The 19,410-nt window shown below is 54.4% G+C and overlaps 3 protein-coding genes and 1 long non-coding RNA gene across 6 annotated transcripts; 2 read left to right on the top strand and 2 right to left on the bottom strand.

Moving 5' to 3' along the window:
* Positions 1 to 1,525: 1,525 nt before the first annotated feature.
* tjap1 (tight junction associated protein 1 (peripheral)) lies at positions 1,526 to 14,258 on the top strand. Of its 3 annotated transcripts, none has more exons than XM_076046040.1 (13): positions 1,526 to 1,632; positions 3,240 to 3,320; positions 3,627 to 3,691; positions 4,424 to 4,620; positions 6,875 to 6,903; positions 6,998 to 7,159; positions 7,378 to 7,444; positions 7,822 to 7,851; positions 8,738 to 8,845; positions 8,943 to 9,026; positions 9,144 to 9,773; positions 10,195 to 12,093; positions 12,184 to 14,258. In XM_076046040.1, the coding sequence occupies exons 4-12, from the start codon at positions 4,507 to 4,509 to the stop codon at positions 10,852 to 10,854; spliced, it is 1,884 nt and encodes a 627-aa protein (XP_075902155.1). In that variant the 5' UTR covers positions 1,526 to 1,632; positions 3,240 to 3,320; positions 3,627 to 3,691; positions 4,424 to 4,506; the 3' UTR covers positions 10,855 to 12,093; positions 12,184 to 14,258. The 3 variants fall into 3 exon arrangements, with proteins under 3 accessions (XP_075902155.1, XP_075902154.1, XP_075902156.1); XM_076046039.1 differs by lacking the exon at positions 1,526 to 1,632 and adding an exon at positions 1,861 to 2,216; XM_076046041.1 differs by lacking the exons at positions 1,526 to 1,632; positions 7,822 to 7,851 and adding an exon at positions 1,861 to 2,216.
* A 237-nt stretch (positions 14,259 to 14,495) lies between these two features.
* dnph1 (2'-deoxynucleoside 5'-phosphate N-hydrolase 1) lies at positions 14,496 to 15,602 on the bottom strand. The gene is made up of 4 exons (XM_076046066.1): positions 15,124 to 15,602; positions 14,931 to 15,005; positions 14,738 to 14,848; positions 14,496 to 14,661 (listed from the first exon to the last, which is right to left on the bottom strand). Exons 1-4 carry the CDS (start codon positions 15,257 to 15,259, stop codon positions 14,540 to 14,542), a joined length of 444 nt encoding a protein of 147 aa, XP_075902181.1. The 5' UTR covers positions 15,260 to 15,602; the 3' UTR covers positions 14,496 to 14,539.
* A 359-nt stretch (positions 15,603 to 15,961) lies between these two features.
* yipf3 (Yip1 domain family, member 3) lies at positions 15,962 to 19,325 on the bottom strand. The gene is made up of 9 exons (XM_076046061.1): positions 19,048 to 19,325; positions 18,043 to 18,252; positions 17,859 to 17,965; positions 17,627 to 17,672; positions 17,440 to 17,532; positions 17,094 to 17,225; positions 16,897 to 17,010; positions 16,699 to 16,822; positions 15,962 to 16,616 (listed from the first exon to the last, which is right to left on the bottom strand). Exons 1-9 carry the CDS (start codon positions 19,117 to 19,119, stop codon positions 16,492 to 16,494), a joined length of 1,023 nt encoding a protein of 340 aa, XP_075902176.1. The 5' UTR covers positions 19,120 to 19,325; the 3' UTR covers positions 15,962 to 16,491.
* LOC142901520 (uncharacterized) lies at positions 17,746 to 18,439 on the top strand. Its single transcript, XR_012928989.1, has 2 exons — positions 17,746 to 17,808; positions 17,840 to 18,439. It is a non-coding gene; the product is annotated as an uncharacterized LOC142901520 (long non-coding RNA).
* Positions 19,326 to 19,410: the final 85 nt, after the last annotated feature.

The following is a 19,410-nucleotide window of genomic DNA, read 5'->3' as shown; positions in this document are numbered from 1 at the left end:
GGGGCGGAGCCTGCAGGGAGCAGCTGGGCGTCGCTCAGACCTCCTGCCTCACAATGGGCCTCTCTTCATACCAGGACAAGAATGGAGGTCGGCCTTGGCCCCGCCCCCACGCAGCAGCTGACACATTCCTGCTGCATTCCCTCCTTTGTTCCTTCCTTCCCTCCTTCCCTGCGTCCTTCCCTCCTTCAGTCCTCACACATAGTGTACGTGTGTGCGTGTGTGTGTGTGTGTGTGTGTGTGACAGCTAATGCACTCTGGGGGTTGGTGGCAGGAGGAAGAGCAGGAGCTGTTGCTGCTGCTGCTGCTGCTGCTGCATCAGGAGACGGAGGAGGAGCAGCTGTCCAACCTCAGGGACCTCCGTGAGGACCTCACCTGGAGCAACACATCCTCCTCCTCCTCCTCCTCTTCCCCCTTCCTCATACAGCACCCCTCCTCCATCTACCCTACCTCCTCTTCTTTCTATTTCTCCACCTCTCCCTTCCCTCCTCCTCCTTCACTTCCTCCACCTCCTCAGCAGACTGAGGAGCAGCGTGTGGTGAAGAGCATCCTCTCCTCCTCCACCCCCTGCTCCGACCCTTCGAGTTCTGGTGTCTTCTTGTTCATCTCCACGTCATGCGGCCGGCAGTCAGAAGGTTTCTTCATTTTCTCCAGCTGCACTCGGTGGAGAGAAGCAGGAGAAACAGACACCAGCAGCTGGCACCATGTCCTCCACCCTCCCATTGTTCCCATTGCTCCCATAGCTGAGGAGTCACGGGGAGGGCCACAGGGATCTGGGGGGGCTGCATTGTTGTGGAACAGCTGGACATTGTCTTGGTCTCTCTGCTCAGCGGGGACCTTAATCTGCTCAACAACTGCTGTGTGTGTGTGTGTGTGTGTGTGTGTGTGTGTGTGTGACTGACACCAGCTGATTGGTCGGACAGGTGCTTCCTGAAAATAACACACAAATCTTTTCTTCTGGCAGCTCAGTCATATCACAGCGCCCCCTACAGGCACTACGCCAGCATGCGGTGCGTTTTTATGAACGACGGCAGCTGCTCACTAACCTCAGTGTTGGTTGTGTGTGAATGAATGAATGAGTCACGTGACCACGTTTCGACACGCCGCAAACGTCTTGTTGGACACAGAATCCAAAACAAATCAAGTGGAGTCTCACAAAATACATCTGAATAATAAATACATAAATAATGTGTTATTTAAAAACACGTTAAATTACTCTAAATATGCTTTTTGTATGAAAGGAAGAAGAATTTAAATATACCAAAACATGTTGGGAGTTACTTTACACTTTTGTTTCCGACATAATGCCACGTGTTCATGCGTAGTTTTGATGCGTTTCAGTGAGAAACTGCAACGTCAACACATGAAAGTGTTCTACAGATTTGACAGAATTTGCCTTTCAACAAACCTTTAAAGACAGTTTGTGTCTATTCATGTTTAACTGACTGAAGCGTGCGTCATTGTTGTCGATTATGTAGTTCTTGTGACGAATGGCATTTTCTCTGCAAAAGTAGAGGAACTAATAACGTGTGATAGAACCTTTGGCGTGGCTGATGAAGGTCCAAAGTTCAACTCTATGATCCTGAAAGAGTTTTGTTGGTTCACAGCCGTCACACAACACTGACGCAACAACAGGTGAAGTGCGGCAGTTCTTTAATTGCGTGTTTTCACGATATTTTAGACACAAAAAAAACTCAATGTGAAATTTCAAGATAAAACACAAACGTACGAAGCATCCGCATAAATCAGAACACAACAGAAACCCGCTCGTTGGCACCTGAAGGCGGCCCGCAGCAGGCCGTGACGTCAGCACGCAGGACGTGTGAAGGGAGGGGTGGTGGCGGTGCTGGCGAGGGGGGGGGAGAATCGGGATTCCTGAGGATTACCCATCATGCCCCGCGGGTAAAGATGGCGACAGCTGAGCAGGGTAGTAGCAACTTTCTCCGAGCGGCGCTCCGCGGATCTCCGGCTGTCGACAGCAGCTTGTGAGTCGGCCGCGGCCGCCGCCTCTTCCCCGCTGCTGCAGCTGCTTCCTTTTCGGCGGAGCTCCGTCCTCGGCCGGATCGCCGCGTCGCTGCCAGGCCTCGGCTCGGTTCGGAGACCGCGATCGCCTCCTCCTCCTCCTCCTCCTTCTCCTCTTTCCTCTCCCAGGCGGAGAAGCAGAGCGGCCGGACAAACTTTCCTCCCCGGCCCGGTGTGGAGACGGAGCTGGCCGTCAGGTGAGCCGCGGGGCTGTGTGTGGTGGGTGGGGAGGCCCGGAGCCGTTCCTGGTTCCGGTGCCGGTGGTGGTGGTGGTGGTGCTCGTCCTGGGCCCCGGCCGGAGCCGCAGCGCTGCCTGAAGTCTGGTGTCGGTCCAGGTCGGGGTTCGGCTGGTGTGTGTGTGTGTGTGTGTGTGTGTGTGTGTGTGTGTGTGTGTGTGTGTGTGCGCGCGCGCGCAGCCAATCACAAGGCCCAGCTTTCTTTCAGAATGGGCGAAGCCCCCTCGCATCTCCCATTTACTTCCGGTCACGTGAGTTAAGGCCCCTGTCAGGTGTTTTAGTCGGTGCTGTCTGTGATAGTTGAGCTCTGATTGGCTGAGGTTGTTTTGGGTTGGAGGGACGATCAGAATTGGAGCCCTGGCTGCAATGTTATTGGGTGGCGGCGGCCAAGGTGAGCTGCAACTGTGGGCCCAAACAGGAAGTGATGTCATCGCTGTTCAAGCTTTAGCCCAGGTGGTGGGCAAACTGTTTGACCGGTGGGTCCACAGTGGGTTCTGAAATTTCACAGTGGGGGAGCTGGAGCAGCAGCAGATGTAGAAAACATGGTTTAATGTCAACTGAAAATGAACCCAAGCAAAGTTACTACAAAATCAGTGTCTTTGAAGCCACATATATTTATTTATTATTTATTGAAATGACTCTGAAAACACCCAAAAAAAACAACTGGATGCAGCTATTTTATGACTATGAGCTGAGTCACCAAAACACTCCGTCCATCCGACTGCTGCTGCTCCAGCTCCCCCCTCTGTGAAATTTCAGAACCCACTGTGGACCCCACCGGTCAAACAAACAGTTTGCCCCCGCCCCCTGCTTCAGCATCTTAGCTGCTGCACAGTTAGTGTAGAAAGTTACTGTCGCCCGTTAGCGTTGTGTTGACACATGTTGGCCGGCCCCTTTAGGTGGCGCTGTGGAGATGTTGTGTTTGCCACCGGTGTCGTCTTGCAGGCTGACGGGCTTTTTCCATTGGTGTGTCTTGTGTTTCAGGTTGCTGTGTTCAGAGGAGACAGAAGAAGGCAGCAGCAGCAGCAGCAGCAGGATGGAGACGCTTCTGTGCTGAAGCACCAGGTGAGCCACACACACACACACACACACACACACACACACACACAGACAATAATAATGTTGTGTGTTGTCAATGAGTGGGTGTAAACTAGACCGGTGCAGTTGACTTGTTCTGCACCAGCGCTAACGATGCTAACACACTTAAAATGCTGCTCTCCTCATAACCGCTGCTGTTCTTCTTTTTCGTCTTCTTCTTCATCTTCTTCCTTGGTATCAAGTTCTTATTCAGCCCCCTAAAGCCCCGCCCCCTGCTGCTTTCACGTGGGATTTCATTGGACAGGAAACAAACTTGTGTTTCTTTTGCTTCAGGTGTTTTTTGTTCTGTGGATGAGCTCACCTGTGGCACGGCTCCATCTACAGGCACAAGTGCACAGGTGAGGTGATGAGGTCACTTCCTGTTGGATCAAAATATTGCTCGTATTTAATGGCAGTTGCAATATGATGTGATGAAATGTCAAACTGTGTTTTTTTTTTTCGTGGAACATTTTATTTTGAAAGTCTACAAAGACTGAGATAAAGTGAGACATAAGAACGAACACAGAAAAACAGAAACTCCGATAAAAGTTGCACACAACTATGAAGTTAAATGGTGGCACGGGTGAGGGAGAGGCGGAGCCAGCGTCACGTGACCTCGCCACCCCTTCACAATCACACACTCGTCACAGCAACAGACAGTCGATGAGGCGCCGCCATGTTTTCAGTGTCGGTGGTCATGTGACCCAAAGTTTCAGAAAGTCTGCAGAGGAAGTGATGACACTGTGTGTGTGTGTGTGTGTGTGTGTGTGTGTGTGTGTGTGTGTGTGTTTTAGCATGCTAACTGGCCTCATTGAGATCGATGCAGCTGCACTTCCTGTTCTGGAAACACTGAAGATCAATGTGTTGCCTGAGGCACACACACACACACACACACACACACACACACACACACGGGGCAGATGTAGGCGTGCATGATGTTGATGAGGGGCGAGCGAGCATTGATCTCCACCGCAGAGCGAGTCAGTCCTGGTCGAGGCGCAGTGGGCGGCGGTTGGCGCTTAGCGGGCGGTGGTTAGCGGCTAACGCTTGGCGGTCTGGGCGGCTTCAACATTGTGCGCTTCTCCTGGCAGGACGGACGGATAGACAGACAGACAGACAGACGGACGGACGCAGCAGGGGGCGCCAGTGAAGGAGGCCGGTCGGCGGCGCCAGGATGGCGAGCACCGCTAGGAAGCCGTACCGCAAGGCTCCGCCCCAGCACCGCGAGCAGCGCCACGCCACGCCCGTCGCTCCGCCCGCGCCCGCCTCGCACCTCGACCTCAGCCAGGTAACCAAACCCCCGCCGCCCCCCCATTCCCCGCAGCACCGCCGCCCCCCCCACCCGGCCTGGGACAGCGACCTGGACGCCTCCAGTCTGTCCAGCCTGGACCAGAGCCCAGCGCTCATGCCGGCCAATCGCGGCGCTGCTCGTGGGGAGCGGAGGCGGGGCCAGCGGCTGCAGACTGCCGCTGCCACCACCGCTGCTGCCCCTCCCCCCAGGGGGATCTTGAAACAGCCCACCCCACTGGGGGCGGAGCATTCGTACGACACGGTCAGGAAGTCCAAGTCCGTGGAGCTGCTGGGCAGCGGCAGCCGGGGGCGGAGCCACCCAGGCCATGCCCCTCACCCCTCCTCCTCCCCGGCCTGGCGCCGCTCCTCGGACCCGCCCACTTCCTGCCTGGAGGAGCGGCGCCGCTTCTCCCACTTCCTGGACGAGATCACCCGCCGGGTGCTGAGCCCCGCCCGCCTCAGCCTGCTGGCCCGGGCGGTGCCGCCACTGAGGGGAAGCCCCGCCCCCCATCGCCGGCGACACCGTCATGTGACAGCGGGTAGGAGGCCGTGGATGGGGGAGGGGCTAGTGGCAGGGCCGGCCCACCCCACAGAGCGCACGCGGCGTTGGGACCGCTGGGTGGCAGCCGTGCGGCGGCCCGACGGTCTGCAGGGGGTGGAGCTTCTGGAAGGTGATGTCACGGAGGGGGCGGGATCTGCACGGCAGGAGGTGGTGCTGTGGGCGGGTAGAGGAGGGGGGGCGGGGCCAGAGCTGCCCAGAGCCAATCACAGAGCTGCTGCAGCCCACCAGTCGCCACAGGGCCTCCGCAAGGTAGGTTCTCCTCCTCTGGACCCTCCCACTGTTGGCCCCTCCCACACTCCCCTCCTCCTCTTGCCCCTCCCACACCCTGGCCCCTCCCACTCTTCACAGTAGATGTCTAATAATCAAATACCAACGTTTAAAGTGGCTCATCATCGGGCGGACTGGCAGAGACGCTCTCTCTCTCTCTCTGTCTCTCTCTCTGTCTCTCTCTCTCTCTCTGTCTCTCTCTCTCTCTGTCTCTCTCTCTCTCTCTCTCTCTCGCTCTTCCTCCCTCCCTCCCTCTCTCTCTCTCTCTCTGTCCCTCTCTGTCTGTCTGTCTCTCTCTCCCTCACTCTCTCGCTCTTTCTCCGTCTCTCTCTCTCTCCTTCTCTCTCTTCCTCCCTCTCTCTCTCTCTCTCTCTGTCCCTCTCTGTCTGTCTGTCTCTCTCTCCCTCCCTCCCTCTCTCTCTCTCTCTCTCTCTCTCTCTCTCTCTCTCTCTCTCTCTGTCCCGCTCTCTCTCTCTCTCTCTCTCTCTCTCTCTCTCTCTCTCCATGCGATCGACCCAAACTACCTTGGCGATGGATCGGTAGTTTGCTGGTAGTTTGGGCCTCCCTGCTCTGCTGTGTTTGTGTCGACTGATCCTTAATTCACTTGGTAATCGGATTACTGCGGCAATCAGATTTCTGGGAAACCCTATGCTGTAGTTGTGCAGAATTTGGACCAGAAGGACAGAGGTCACAAATGAACCTTCTCGCCGAGCAAACAGGAAGTGACCCCAAAATAGGGAAGAAGTCGTGTCGTCGGAAAATAAATCAATACATCGATAGATGCAAAATGTTTTATGGCCGGACGTCATCATGCAGTGAGGGTCAGAGGTCAAGATCAAGGCCTGCTGACTGTCACATGGTACTGACTGGATGGACCTGGCCAATCAGTGAGCAGGGTTCCCTTCCTGGCTGCGGATTGGCAGTCGTTCGGAGGTGCAGCGTGGCGGCGGGAGGAAACAGGAAGTAGCTGCTGCTGGTCTCCTGGAAGAGGGCGGAGCTTGTGTACGGAACCAATCAGAACCACTTCCAACCGCTTCTCCTCCGTCCAGGATGGTTCTGCTGGTTCTGGTTCAGGAGGAAGGAGGAAGCTGCTCCCTCTGGTGGTCAACGCTGGCTGCTGCAAGCAAGAATGGAGCTGAACCCTTGATGATGTCACAAGAGGTCCAGAGTGCGAGGCAGTACCCACAATGCACCAGAACACTGAGGGTTCTGATTGGTTTAGGATCAGTGTTGATCAGTCCAGCATGATGATGCTGATGATGCTGATGATGCTGATGCTGCTGATGCTGCTGATGCTGCTGATGATGCTGATGCTGATGATGCTGATGATGCTGATGCTGATGATGCTGATGCTGATGATGCTGATGCTGATGATGATGATGATGATGATGATGATGATGATGATGATGATGATGTTTTTCAGGAGGTGGTCTCCGACTCAGACAGGATCAGGTGAGTTCTTCCTCTTTCTTTCATGCTTGCTTGCTTGCTTGAAGTTTAGAGGTGTGTCCCTGGCGGCTGGCTCACCGTGCCGCTCGTTCTCCAGGATGCTCCAGCAGCAGAACGAGGAGCTGCAGCGGCGACTGGCGCTGTCCAGCCACAAAATGGAGGCCATGGAGGCGGAGTTTGACGGCAGCCGTCGCTACATGGAGGCTGAGCTCCACCGCACCAGAGACGACCTGGACAAGATGAGGGACAAGTTCCGCAGGTGAGGGAGGGGGGGGGGGGGGGGCAGTGCACCTACTGGCCTGTAGAGGGGGTGGGGGTGGAGTTATTTGTTGTGGGTGTGCCTTTGCCCCAGTTTGCTTGATTACTGATTGGATGCTGTAAACTAGCTGCGTGCTAGCAAGCTGCGTGCTAGTGGCGTGCTAGCTGCGTGCTAGCTGTGTGCTAATGCAGTGCTAACGGTGTGTTTTCTCTCTGCAGACTGCAGAACAGCTACACTGCGTCCCAGAGGGCCAATCAGGACCTGGAGGAGAAGCTGCATGCTCTGGTAATCCCTCGGCTCCGCCCCCCTGACCTCTGACCTTAAGCAGACCAATCCACCCATTTGTTGCTGACGTTGGGGGGGGGGATATGAATATTTAAGATATAAAGTGATGTTTAAACTTGTCCACTTTTCACTGTTTAAACTGATGATGATGTTGACCTCACAGATGGAGGTCAAAGGTCATGACCTTTTTGCGGAGAGGCTCCGCCCTCCACGCCATCCACCAGGCTAGGTGGAGCGCCACTTCCTGTTTGTTCTGATGTGCTTCGTCTCTCTCTCTCTCTCTCTCTCTCTCTCTTTTCTTCTCTCTCTCTCTCTCTCCCTCTCTCCTCCACGCTGCTGACGGACGATTCATCTTCATCTTCACTCATCCTCATCAGGCCGCCGTCAGTCAGACTTGGGTTCATGCAGTTGCGTTTGATTCCCGTTTCTTTCTTTCTTCCCTCCATCCTTCTCTCCTCCTCCTTATACCTCCTCCTTCCTTGCTTCATCCTCCTCCTCTTTGACATCCTCCTCCTCCCCTCTTCCTCCTCTTCCTCCTGCATCTCATCCTAAGCTCTCTTCTTCTTCTGTGGTGCTCTGTCACCATCAGTCAAGTCTATAGTTGAGGTCCCTGAAGGCAGCGATGCTAAGCTATGCTACCAGTGTGCTAGTACGTGAGCTAAAGGAACTTGTGCGAATGTTGTTGAACCAACTGCTGTCAGTATTTCCTCTTTTTTTTTTTTTTTCTTTTTAAATGTACGGGGGGGGACGTGGTCTCAGATGTGACTGGCTCCCAACAGGAAGTAGTTCCAACTCCAGACTGGGTTGAGACCAATCAGGTGTAAAGGCGGTGGAGGAAATCCAGTTTTCAACAATGTTTCGTTAGCGCGCACAAGTTCAGTTAGCGCTGTTAGCTTCTGGAGCTAACGGGTTAGCCCCTGCAGCTAGCGCTTGTTTAGCTCAGCGAGCAGGTGAAGATCTGCTGGAGAAGATCTTAGCGACAACCTCCTCCTGCTGCTGCTGCTACTGCTGCTGCTGCTGCTGCTGCGGCCGCCTCCACATCCCATAATGCACCTGTGACATTCAAATGATCTGGGAAGACGGTCGTCGGGTTCCAGCCCTGCAACCCCCCCCCCTTTCCCGTTGCTCCTCCGAGTCTGTTCCCACATGATCTGAATGAAGGCGGGACCTCCAATTGGCCGAGCTGATGGTGTGTGTGTGTGTGTGTGTGTGTGTGTGTGTGTGTGTGTGTGTGTGTGTGTGTGTGTGTGTGTGTGTGTGTGTGTGTGTGTGTGTGTGTGTGTGTGTCCATAGCTGCGGAAGGTGGAGCGAGACAAGAAGACCATGGACCAGGAGATCGTGGACCTGACCAACAAGCTGCTGGACGCCAAGAACTCCATCGATCACCTGGAGGAGCTCAACGTGAGTCAGAGATGCCCCCCCGACCCCCCTTCCCTCCCCCAGACTGGAGAGCTCCCTCAACCTTGGTTCTTTTGTGTTGTGTTGTGTTGCTGTGCAGGAGCGCTACCGGCAGGACTGCAACCTGGCCGTGCAGCTCCTCAAGTGCAACAAGTCGCATTTCAGGAACCACAAGTTTGCTGACGTAAGAGAGTGTGTGTGTGTGTGTGTGTGTGTGTGTTGCAAAGTGTGTTGCAGTGTGTGTGTGTTGCAGTGTGTGTGTTGCACCACTCACTGCATTCTTCACTGCGTTGTGTTGCAGCTGCCCTATGAACTTCAGGACATGCTGCACAAACACATGCAGGGCGTCCTGCCGGAGCGAGGCTCCGCCCCCTCGGGCTCCTCCAGCCAATCGGATCCCGACACCCTCAGCCTGACCCCGGCCGACGTGGTGCCCACCTCGGTCATCGCCCGCGTGCTGGAGAAGCCCGAGCCGCTGGTGCTCAACTCGGCGCAGTCGAGCAGCTGCAGCCGGCCGGCGGCCGAGGACGTCTTCGTGCACGTGGACATGACGAGCTCCAGCAGCCAGCAGGGGGCGCAGCACAACGGCTCCTGCCGCAGCCAGCGGGGCAGCCTGGACGGCGGCGAGGAGGCGGCGGCCGTGGCTCCGCCCCCGGAGAAGCTGAGCCCGTACCCGCCGCCGCCGCCGCCCAACCCGCTCTTCCCGCAAGGTCGAAAGGTCATCGAGTTCTCGTCGGACGACAAAGTCAAGATCCCCAAGAACTCGCCGCTGCCCAACTGCACCTACGCCACGCGGCAGGCCATCTCCCTCAGCCTGGTGCAGAGCGAGCACACGGCCAGCCCCACCAGGGGGCGCTGCCATCCCGCCCTGCAGGACGCTGCCAGTGAGCCGCCCTCCAGCCAGTCCAGCCCCTTCAGCAGCCCCCCGCAGGTAGGAACCACTCAGGGCCCGTCAGCAGCTGAGAGTGAGCTAGCTGCGGCTAGTGAGTGACCCAAGTGAGCTAGTTAGCAGCAGAGAGTGAGTTAGTGGGAGGCCGGCTACCAGTGGTGTGCTAGTGGTAAGTGGTTAGCAGCGGGGTCAGCTAGCGGTAGCCAGCTAACAGATGAGGGAGCTTCTTAGCAGCAGAGTGAGCTAGCAGGTGTCATCAGCTGGCAGGTTAGCGAGCTAGTTAGCATTAGCCAGTTAGCCGCATAGTGAGCTAGTTAGCAGTAGCCAGTTAGCAGCTCACTCAGCTACTTAGCAGTAGCCAGTTAGCAGCATAGTGAGCTAGTTAGCAACATAGTGAGCTAGTTAGCAGTACTGAGCAGCTCCAGCAGCTCCTCCAGGGTCTCACCAGCGTCTCTCCCCCCAGGCTCCCAGTGTGCTGGCCAGCTCTGGCAGCTCGGAGGAGGACCTGCTGGCCAACTGGCAGAGGATGTTTGTGGAGAAGGTGGCTCCAGGCGGCGAGGCCTCGGCGTTGCACCGCACCGCCTTCGGCAGCCACGCGGCGGCAGAGCTTCAGCAAAGGGGGCGGGGCCCGGGGCCGGTGGGGGGCGGGGCATCGTCCTCCTCGGCCGAGCGAGGCCACCAGCGGGCGGCGTACTCTGACGGCGAAGAGGGCTCATCGGCCCGCAGCTGGACCCCAAGCCGCGGCTCCAGCCTGGACACCGACACCGACACAGAGGCGCGGGGAGCCGACAGCAGGGGGCACTGCAGGGCCGCCGCCGGCCTGCAGGGGGAGCAGCTGCTGGTCAACCTGGACGACGACGACGACAGGGAGGAGGAGGAGGAGGAGGAGGAGGAGGAGGAGGATGAGGTGAAGGCTGGACCCCAGCAGGTGGAAGAGGGGGAGGAGGAGGGGCGGGACCTCCCCCGCGACCTGCCAATCATCTCACCCCGCCTCCTGGACCCCCTGGAGCCGGGCCTGCACCTGCAGCGGCCCCACCGCAGCCCCAAGAGGATGGGGGTGCACCACCTGCACCGCAAGGACAGCCTGAGCCGCGCTCAGGAGCAAGGCACGCTGCTGGACTGACAGCGCCACGACCCCTGACCCCACCACGACCCCTGACCCCTGACCCTCCCAGGATATAGCCATAGCCGCACCGCACCACACCGCACCGTGTGAGTGGGAAGGATCAGCTGTTTTGTGTTGCCGTGTTGTGTTTCACTGCTGATGGGTGTCGTGATGATGATCATGATGATGATGATGATGATCAGGTGGTTCCTTCAGGTGACATCTCATTGGACAGTTTGTTTTAGCCCCTCCCCCCACCACAGGGACAGTGCTGGCCCTGGGAATGTGTGTTTGTGTGTGTGTGTGTCTTTCCTGAATGGATGCTTTTGTTTTGAAGGGGCGAGAGACACCCAAACTCAGTGCCTCTCTCTCTCTCTCTCTCTCTCTCTCTCTCTCTCTCTCTCTCTCTCTCTCTCTCTCTTTCTCTCTTTCTTTTTCTGTCCTTCCCGTGATTGGTCCGCCCACCTTCGCTGACTGTACCTTTGTGGATGGGGCTAAAAGCTAAGCTCCACCCACCTGGAATGTATTCTGTTTGTTGAATGTCGACTCCCCCCCACCACCACCACCAACCAGGAAGTGTTGTTGGTGTCTCGATGCCGATTGGTCCACGCGGTGCCGCGACGCTGCTGATGCATCCTGGGATACAGCAGGGGTTCAACAGGGTGCATGATGGGAACGGGTCAGCTGACCTGGTCTGGGTTAGTCAGTCACGTGACTCCACCCAAGGCTACCCGCTAGCAGACGCTAGCTTTAACGATCAATCAATAGTCGAGTGTCGATAGTTCCAGGTTGACCTCCTGGGAGAGGGCCAGGCTGCGGGTGCCTTGCTCGAGGGCCCGTCGGTAGCAGTGGAAACCAGTAGAAACCTGTGGAAACCAGTGGGAGCCAGTCTTGGGTTTAATATGTGGCAGCGGCTCCCTGTTGTTGGTGCCGCACTTGAACGCACCATCATCACCGTCCTGCTGCTGCTAGCGAGTCACCGCTGAATTATTCAACCTCCTATTAGTGTGTGTGTGTGTGTGTGTGTGTGTTGCAAGCGGAGTAAAAATAGACTTCACATCTGAACTAATGAAACTTTAATGGCTGAATCTGAGGACTGGCCTCAAACTCCTAACTCCTAACTCCAAACTCCTACTGGTGCCATCTGGTTCATTCTTGTTCCATCTGGTTCCTCCTGGTTCCACCTGGTTCATTCTTGTTCCATCTCGTTCCTCCTGGTTCCACCTGGTTCATCTTGGTTCCACCTGGTTCTTTCAGGTTCCTCCTGGTTCTTTCAGGTTCCTCCTGGTTCCTCTTGGTTCTCTCAGGTTCCTCCTGGTTCTTTCAGGTTCCTCCTGGTTCTCTCAGGTTCCTCCTGGTTCCACTTGGTTCCTCCTGCCGCTGCCGTTGTTCCTCTCCTCCCCAGAGTAGAAAATTGAATTTGGAAGAGACCTCCTTGATCCCGGGTCAGGTCTCGAGCCTGTCGGCGTGTCCCATGATGCATCAGGACGTCCATCCCTGCGCTCACTCTGAATGTTTCTCTGACTTCACCGTCACAGCGAACCGAGCGGCTCTTAATAGATGAAACTCACAGAAAAGTCTTTATATTTCTCATTTCTGCTGAAACTCAGCTGAAATGAAGTCAATTCTTCGTGTGTGTGTGTGTGTGTGTGTGTGTGTGTGTGTGTGTGTGTGTGTGTGTGTGTGTGTGTGTGTGTGTGTGTGTGTGTGTGTGTGTGTGTGTGTGTGTGTAACCCAAACACTCCTGAATATTTCACTTCTGACACAGTAGCACTAAATCATTCAGCCGGCTCGAGTGTTTTGAGCGCGACGGGCGACTTTAGTGCTAAAAGTCGGATACACGAGGACTACGTAGCATCACACACACACGGTTGCACCATCTGGAAACTTAAGACTTAAGCTACGATGGCTAACTAAGCGCTAACACTTTATACATTATGCTGAACTGTAACTCACCGCAAGCCCGCGTTTAACGACGGCTTGTTGCCGTTGAATGAATCAGCGTCTCACACTGTTGAACCCCCCCCCCCCGGCTAGCAGGATGTTCGCGCTAATTTCTCGCTATCCTCCTCCTTGTACAACTTTCACACGGAATTAGCTCACGAGTTCTTGCCGAAGATGTGGAAAATTACAAAAGTGCGTTGCGTGCACTGTACAAAAAAATTAGTAATAAAAAAAAATAAAGGCACCTTATCTCCTAATTATGAGATCAGATCGCCAAATTACGAGAAAAGTCTGCTACTTTGTAGCAGGCGTCGTACAGCTGTTGGGGTCCCGACCAAACCAGATTGGAAGCATTTCAAATGCATGACTGTGTGGTGTCCCATGAAGCGTCCCGTTATTGATTCAGCTGCTCCTGCAGAATGAAAGTGACATCCTGCGTGTCAGACTGACTTGGCTACGCAGAGTTGACGTACTAAATATTACCGCCATCCTCAGTGAGACCTGCCGAGTATTTCCCAGTGTCTCGAACCCAGAGGGTCGTAGTAGCAGATCAGCTGCGGCGGCGCCATCATTGCTCACTGATTAGAAAGAATTTACAGACTTTTACTTTTTATTTTATCCCATAATTACAAGATCCTGATCTCATAATTACGAGATCTTAAAAAAAAGGTGCCTATTTTTATTCTTATCCAGTGAATGCGATGCACTTCTGTGGCAGGTTAAACAACCTAACAAGCTGCGTTTAAACCCGTCGCTCCTCCGACGCTAATCAACCACAGCCCGCTAACGTTAGCCCTTAGCACTTTAGAAGCTCTTTAGTGAGCTGTTCATCTTTTAACTCGATCCCTGAACCTGATCCGTCGTTGCGATATTAAGCAAATTAAACGTTAAACTGACGCTAAGGAGCTCCCGCTTTAGACCAAGTGGTCGCTTCGAGAAGATAAAAAAAAAAAAAACTGGTGTCAGTCAACAAACTGTTAGCTACACTATCACACCGACGGCACCACAGCTAATGCTAACATGTTAGCTCACACTCACGTTGCCCCCCCACTCCCACACATCCCCTCACCTCCCAATGCTAACGAGTAACGCAACTGAAAACCCTGAGCTAACGACGTCTCGAAACGGGACTTGAGCGAATGTTGAATAAATAACACAGGTAGCCGTTAGCGCAGCCGACAGCCTCCGACCTCACGACCAGCAGGGCGGCGCTGCTGCGCTCTGGCCTGAGGTCCATTACTAGTACTTACAGGCTGATTGGAGGAGGCTGCTGCAGACGCACACTTGTAGCTCCACCCTCCTTGGTGGTGCGTCAAGGGTCACCCGCTCTGCTCCCCCCGCCCCGTCTCAGCGGGTCGTCACTTCCTGTTGCAAAAGTCCCGCCCCCCCAGACGGAGACTTGACTTAATGATTTTATTTTCTTGACTTTTTTGAAATCGATGTATATTTTAAAAACAATAAAAAATATTTTAAATGTACTGGCATCTTTGGGTTTAGTGGGGGGTGGGGGGGCATTGTATGCTGGGATACGCTTCTGTAAGTGTAAGTGGATCACTGATTGGCTGCTTGTCCGAATGAGCCACACTTCTCCCCTGATGATGTCACAGCCTCGCTTTTGCTGCCACCTCCTGAACGTCATGCAGAACAAACCAGAACCTCTGAGACTCTGCAGGTAATGATGGGGTGGGTGGGAGAAACAAGCTCAGACGCTGTGGTTTTGCTGCGTTCACACTTTATTGGCTCTTATTGTGAAGGGCCCTCAGCTGATAGGATGGCTGTTCCTGAACAGCTGCTCCAGCACTTGGTCCAAGTTGTCCTCGGTGTAGTCCGAGACCGTGAACGCGCCGCCGTCGTCGGCGCCTCGGATCATGGCCGACAGACCTGGACGCACAGACAGACAGGAAGTGGTGAGGGGAGGGATGGGAAGGGGTGACGGGCCGACAGGAAGTGACCTCACGGCGTCCCGACGAGGGTCTGAAGAGGCAGAAGATCTTCTTCCCCATGGTGACGGCGCGGCCCAGCTCGTAGCCGACTCCCAGCGACGGCTGCGTCACCTCGGCCACCACCACTGGAAACACACGAGGTCAAAGGTCAAACACTTCAGAGGCTCCGTCCCCTGCCCACACCACCCACCAATCACACGTCATCACCGTCACACTGCTGCAGCCAATCCAAGTCGCGGTCGTGGATGGCCCGGTCTCCACCCTCTGCCACCGCCGCCTCTCCTGTCCAATCACATCGCTCGCTCAGTCACAGACCACTGCTCAATATGTGTGTGTGTGTGTGTGTGTGTGTGTGTGTGTGTGTGTGTGTGTGTGTGTGTGTGTGTGTGTCTCCTCTGACCCCAGCTGCTCAGCGTGTCGCTGCCCACGTGCTCGGTCAGCACGCTCCCGTAGCTCTTCAGCTTCTGGATGATGCGCTGGTAGGTGGTGACGTCATCTCTGCCGCCCCTAATACTCCCGCAGAAATACACCTTCATCGCGCCGCTTCCGGTTCCTCCTGCGCACCGTTCGGCGTTTCTCACCTGATGGCAAAGACGACGACGTGCGGGACGGTCGCTCGCGGTCGCCGATACTGCTGGTCCAGAAAAAAAAAAAAAAAAAAAAGCCCGCCAAGCGACGGATGTTCTGTTTGGCTCCCCTCACAACCCACGTGTTCCTGCAAACAGGAAGTGGGAACTTCAGTCGACCACTCCGTCCCGTGTTTTGGGGGCTGTTCCTCCGCCTCCCAGTGACGTCACAGGTCAGTCAGTCACTCGCTTCTTTTAATGATTTCGCGATGTTGTGTCAGCCTCGTGCTGCGGTTGAATTTTTTTATGTTATTTTATTTTCTACGGAAGCGCATTGCTGCCACACTAGTAACAAAAAAAAAACCAGGGCTCGGTGTCACGTTATATCGGGAAAACATCGCGTTTTAACGTGATTTTATGTACGTTATAACGTGAAACTATCACGTTATGAAAAACTTGAGCTATAATGAAATGACGTGAGTTTCATGTTACAAAGTCAAAGTTATGTCAAAACGTGAAAGTGAGCACTTTCTTCCAGTATGGCAGCAATGCACTTCCTTATTTTTCTGCCTTGTGTTTACTTTCTCTTCCTCACTGGTTAGAGTTAACCGACCCAAACTCTCCCTGGTTCCTCGTTTTCCATTAAAGGTGGTTGGAAGCAAAAACATCTGCGACAGCCGGTTGGAAACTTTAATGTCTCTTCACTCATCAATATTATTTATTTACATTCTCTCCAGCCACTCTGGTTCCCTCCAAAGTCCAACCGCTCTGCAGGTTCGGTTCTGTGTGATGAACTGGTCCCACTGCAACTCCACCTCCACCAAGAGACAGCAGGGATAGGCTCCGCCCCACCAGTCTGACAAAATGTCTCTTCACAACCGTAATCAAACATTTACAGTCATTAGTTCATAATCAATCCAATCACTTCACCCAGATCTCATGGAGTCAATATTTGACTCTGAAACTGTGACATTGACACTGGACCCTGTGAGCCAATCGGGACATGAAGCCGACAGCAAACATATGGAACCGACTCACAGAGTTTCTTCCTTCTGAACAAAAACACCTCATCATTCATACAAACACACAAAATAATAATGTACAACTGTCTCACTGTGTCTTAAAAATCTATAAATACATGAGGCCTGTGAGTCCAGGACTGGGACCAGAACCAAGACCAGAACCAGGACCTCGGTGCAGCCTCAGTGGGTCATCAGCAGCGTCTCCAGGCTCCGTGCGGTGGCATTGAGCGCCACCTGGGGGACGTCCCTGGCCACCCGCTGGATGGGGACCATGTTGGCTGCTCCTTCCAGGGAGTCCAGCAGCTCTGGTCACGAAACAGGAAGTGAGGGAAAAAAACATCCACATGACCTTGAGGGTGGCGGTGTTGAGGAGGGGGAGTGGCCTACCTTCAACAATGCGGTGGTAGGTGAAGTGCAGGTAGAGCAGGAAGAGCATGTGCAGCAGCGCCAGCGTCCCGCAGAGCAGCAGCCTAGGAGTTTGACCCACAGTCCGGGACAGCAGCGCCGCCACCTGCAGGCCAGCACACACTATTACCACCCGTCTGATGAGAGAGGCCGGGCCTGATGGGCAACAGTGGTCCTCACCATGCGCAGTGTCGACAGTCCTCCCAGCAGCAGCCACAGGAAGTAGAAGAGGAAGTGGAAGTGGATGTTGTAGGTGACCAGCAGCACCAGGCAGTGACCAAACAGGCCGTAACCCTGGAGACACACAGGAAGTGATGTCACGTCTCAAATACAACTCCCACAGCGAGTCCGAAAGGAGCGGCAGAACTGGGACTGACCAGCAGGGACAGCGTCTGCAGCATGGTGATCTGGGCGTTGACCAGGTAGGCCAGGAAGTAGATGAAGGAGGAAACGCCGAGCCAGTAGCCAAAACAGGTTCCAATGGCCGTCCCCATCAGAGTGCCCTCCCTCTGAGATAGACAGAGAGTCAGCAGTCTAACAAAGAGTGCATCTACACTCCACAAGTGTCACCACAATCACAATGATTTTCATAGATGATCGATGGATACTTTATTCATCTCCAAGAGAAATTTGCATTTACAGCAGCTTGACAAGGGAACAATTGTAATATGTAATACTGATACTTCACAGTGTGTGTGAGTGTGAGTGTGAGTGAGTTCTCACAATGATGGTTCCAGAGGTCTTCATCCCGTGCAGCAGGATGGCCACCAGGGTGAAGACAAGCATGAGGGGTCCGTACAGCTCGCCTGCAATCTTCTGCAAACAGGAAGTGGACTGTCAATGTGAGACAACAGAACCCGGTCCAGTCCCGGGGTCAGAGGGCAGGTGACAGGAAGTGAAGGGGGCTTACCTGGGGGAAGTTGATCATGCGCACTGGGATCAAGGACTCGATGAGCCTGTAAGAAGACAGCCACTGTGAGCTTGCGTCGGTCCAAAAGTGGAGGGGTTACTTTAGGGCAACTGACGTTTCTCACATAACCCTTCTACTTTAAGATGACCTGGATGACTGAGAACCTTCACAGACACTCGTCAGTCGTCAGTGCGCTCTGAGGAAACGGGGAAGAGGGGCGGGGTCTACCTACCTGCTGCGGACCTGCACCGGCTCCACGTCAAAGTATGGCCTGAGGATGTCGATGTTGGCATACAGGTTGAAAGCTTTGGAGGCCTGCCGCTTCCCCGCCTGCCACACCTGAAACACACCTTCCACCAGTCACAGCTGTACCAGCGTGGGCCGCCGGCTCAGCGTTCGCCGCAGCCGCCACTCACCTCGTCGGCCACCTGTCGGCCCAGCTGGCCCTTGATCCCCTTCATGCCGAGGAAGTCTCCGTCCTCGGGGGTGTGGTCTTCGGCGGCGGCGGCCTCGGCGGCCACCTCCTCCTCCTCCCTCATCCTCTGGTGCATCTCACCCATGTCCTCAAAGCTGGAGCCCGACGTGTCATCCAGGTTCTCCATGTCGATGACGGCCGAGCTGCCTCCCTACACACACACACAAACACAGAGGATAATGTGAGATTTGACTCATTGGCCTTTTGAAGTTGCTGTAGTCCATGTTTGACTATGTCACAACAATGCGGCAAGAGCACTGCGTGTGTGAGGTATTACAGTTGTCATGGCATTGCTGCACTGACTGCATGTTTGAAATTAAAAGCACTTGATGACTGAATGCCTCTTCCAAGGGTGAAGTTTTGTCTGTTAGTTTGTCCACAGGATATAAATATCTTGTTTTTTTTTCCTTTTATAACCTACAAATATTTTCTTTTAATTTGTAATGCCTTGTTTCGTATAATATAATTTTCCATCCTTTTTTGCACGATACGGTTGCTTAAATGATGCAAATGTCCCCACTGTGGGATCAAGAAAGACCACCTACTCTATTCTATCACATCCAGCAGAACAAAGGTTGGGATGAACTCCAACTAACCCACATCCAGACCACAACGTGTTCTCTCTACAGGAACCGAGCAGCTGCAGAAACCAACTGGAAGCTGTCAAGCATGATGTTTACTTCTGAACTGAGTTCTGCGCCTCTCGGATGAAAGAGGGAACATCTCCGAGAGACTCCAGAACCAGTCCGGTCCAGTCCAGTCGGTTGTCCGCCCTGGGCGACGGACAACCGACAACCTCCTCCCAGACAGGTTAGCAAGCAAACATAGAGAAACTCTGTAGCGTGTTCTGTGTGTAGTTGGCTTATCCATTAGCATGAAGACTGGCTAGGCTGTTAGCTAGAAACAGAGACTGAGATGCCATTCTTCTGTTAGCATGTTAGCTCACCTGGATGAGGTTCTCGTCGAAGCTCCCCCACGGCTCCGTGTTCGTGCTCCTGTTCCCGGGGCCCGCCGACATCTTCCCGCTCAGCTCTTGTCGTGTTGTTTTCCGGGTTCGTCCCGGTTATGTGACCGAGGGAGAGCTGGAAGATTTCTCTCAAAACACACTCACCGTTCCGACGCGATGTTTACCAGCTGCAATTCCACATCAACACACACACACGCACTCCCTCCCTCGGCTGCACGGAAGGAACTGCGATGACGTCACACCAAGCTCGCCGAGGAAATATCGCGAGATTCCATTCTCGACGGTTTCGCCACGTAGATCCAGAGTTTGCCGTCTTTGGCTCTCAGTTAGAGACTCACTTCG

This window comes from Nelusetta ayraudi, unplaced genomic scaffold (genome assembly GCF_046127955.1).
Source record: "Nelusetta ayraudi isolate G7.1 ecotype Tasmania unplaced genomic scaffold, CSIRO-AGI_Nayr_v1 ptg000089l, whole genome shotgun sequence".
Taxonomy (NCBI): Eukaryota; Metazoa; Chordata; class Actinopteri; order Tetraodontiformes; family Monacanthidae; genus Nelusetta; species Nelusetta ayraudi.
This window is presented reverse-complemented; position numbering and strand designations above follow the sequence as displayed.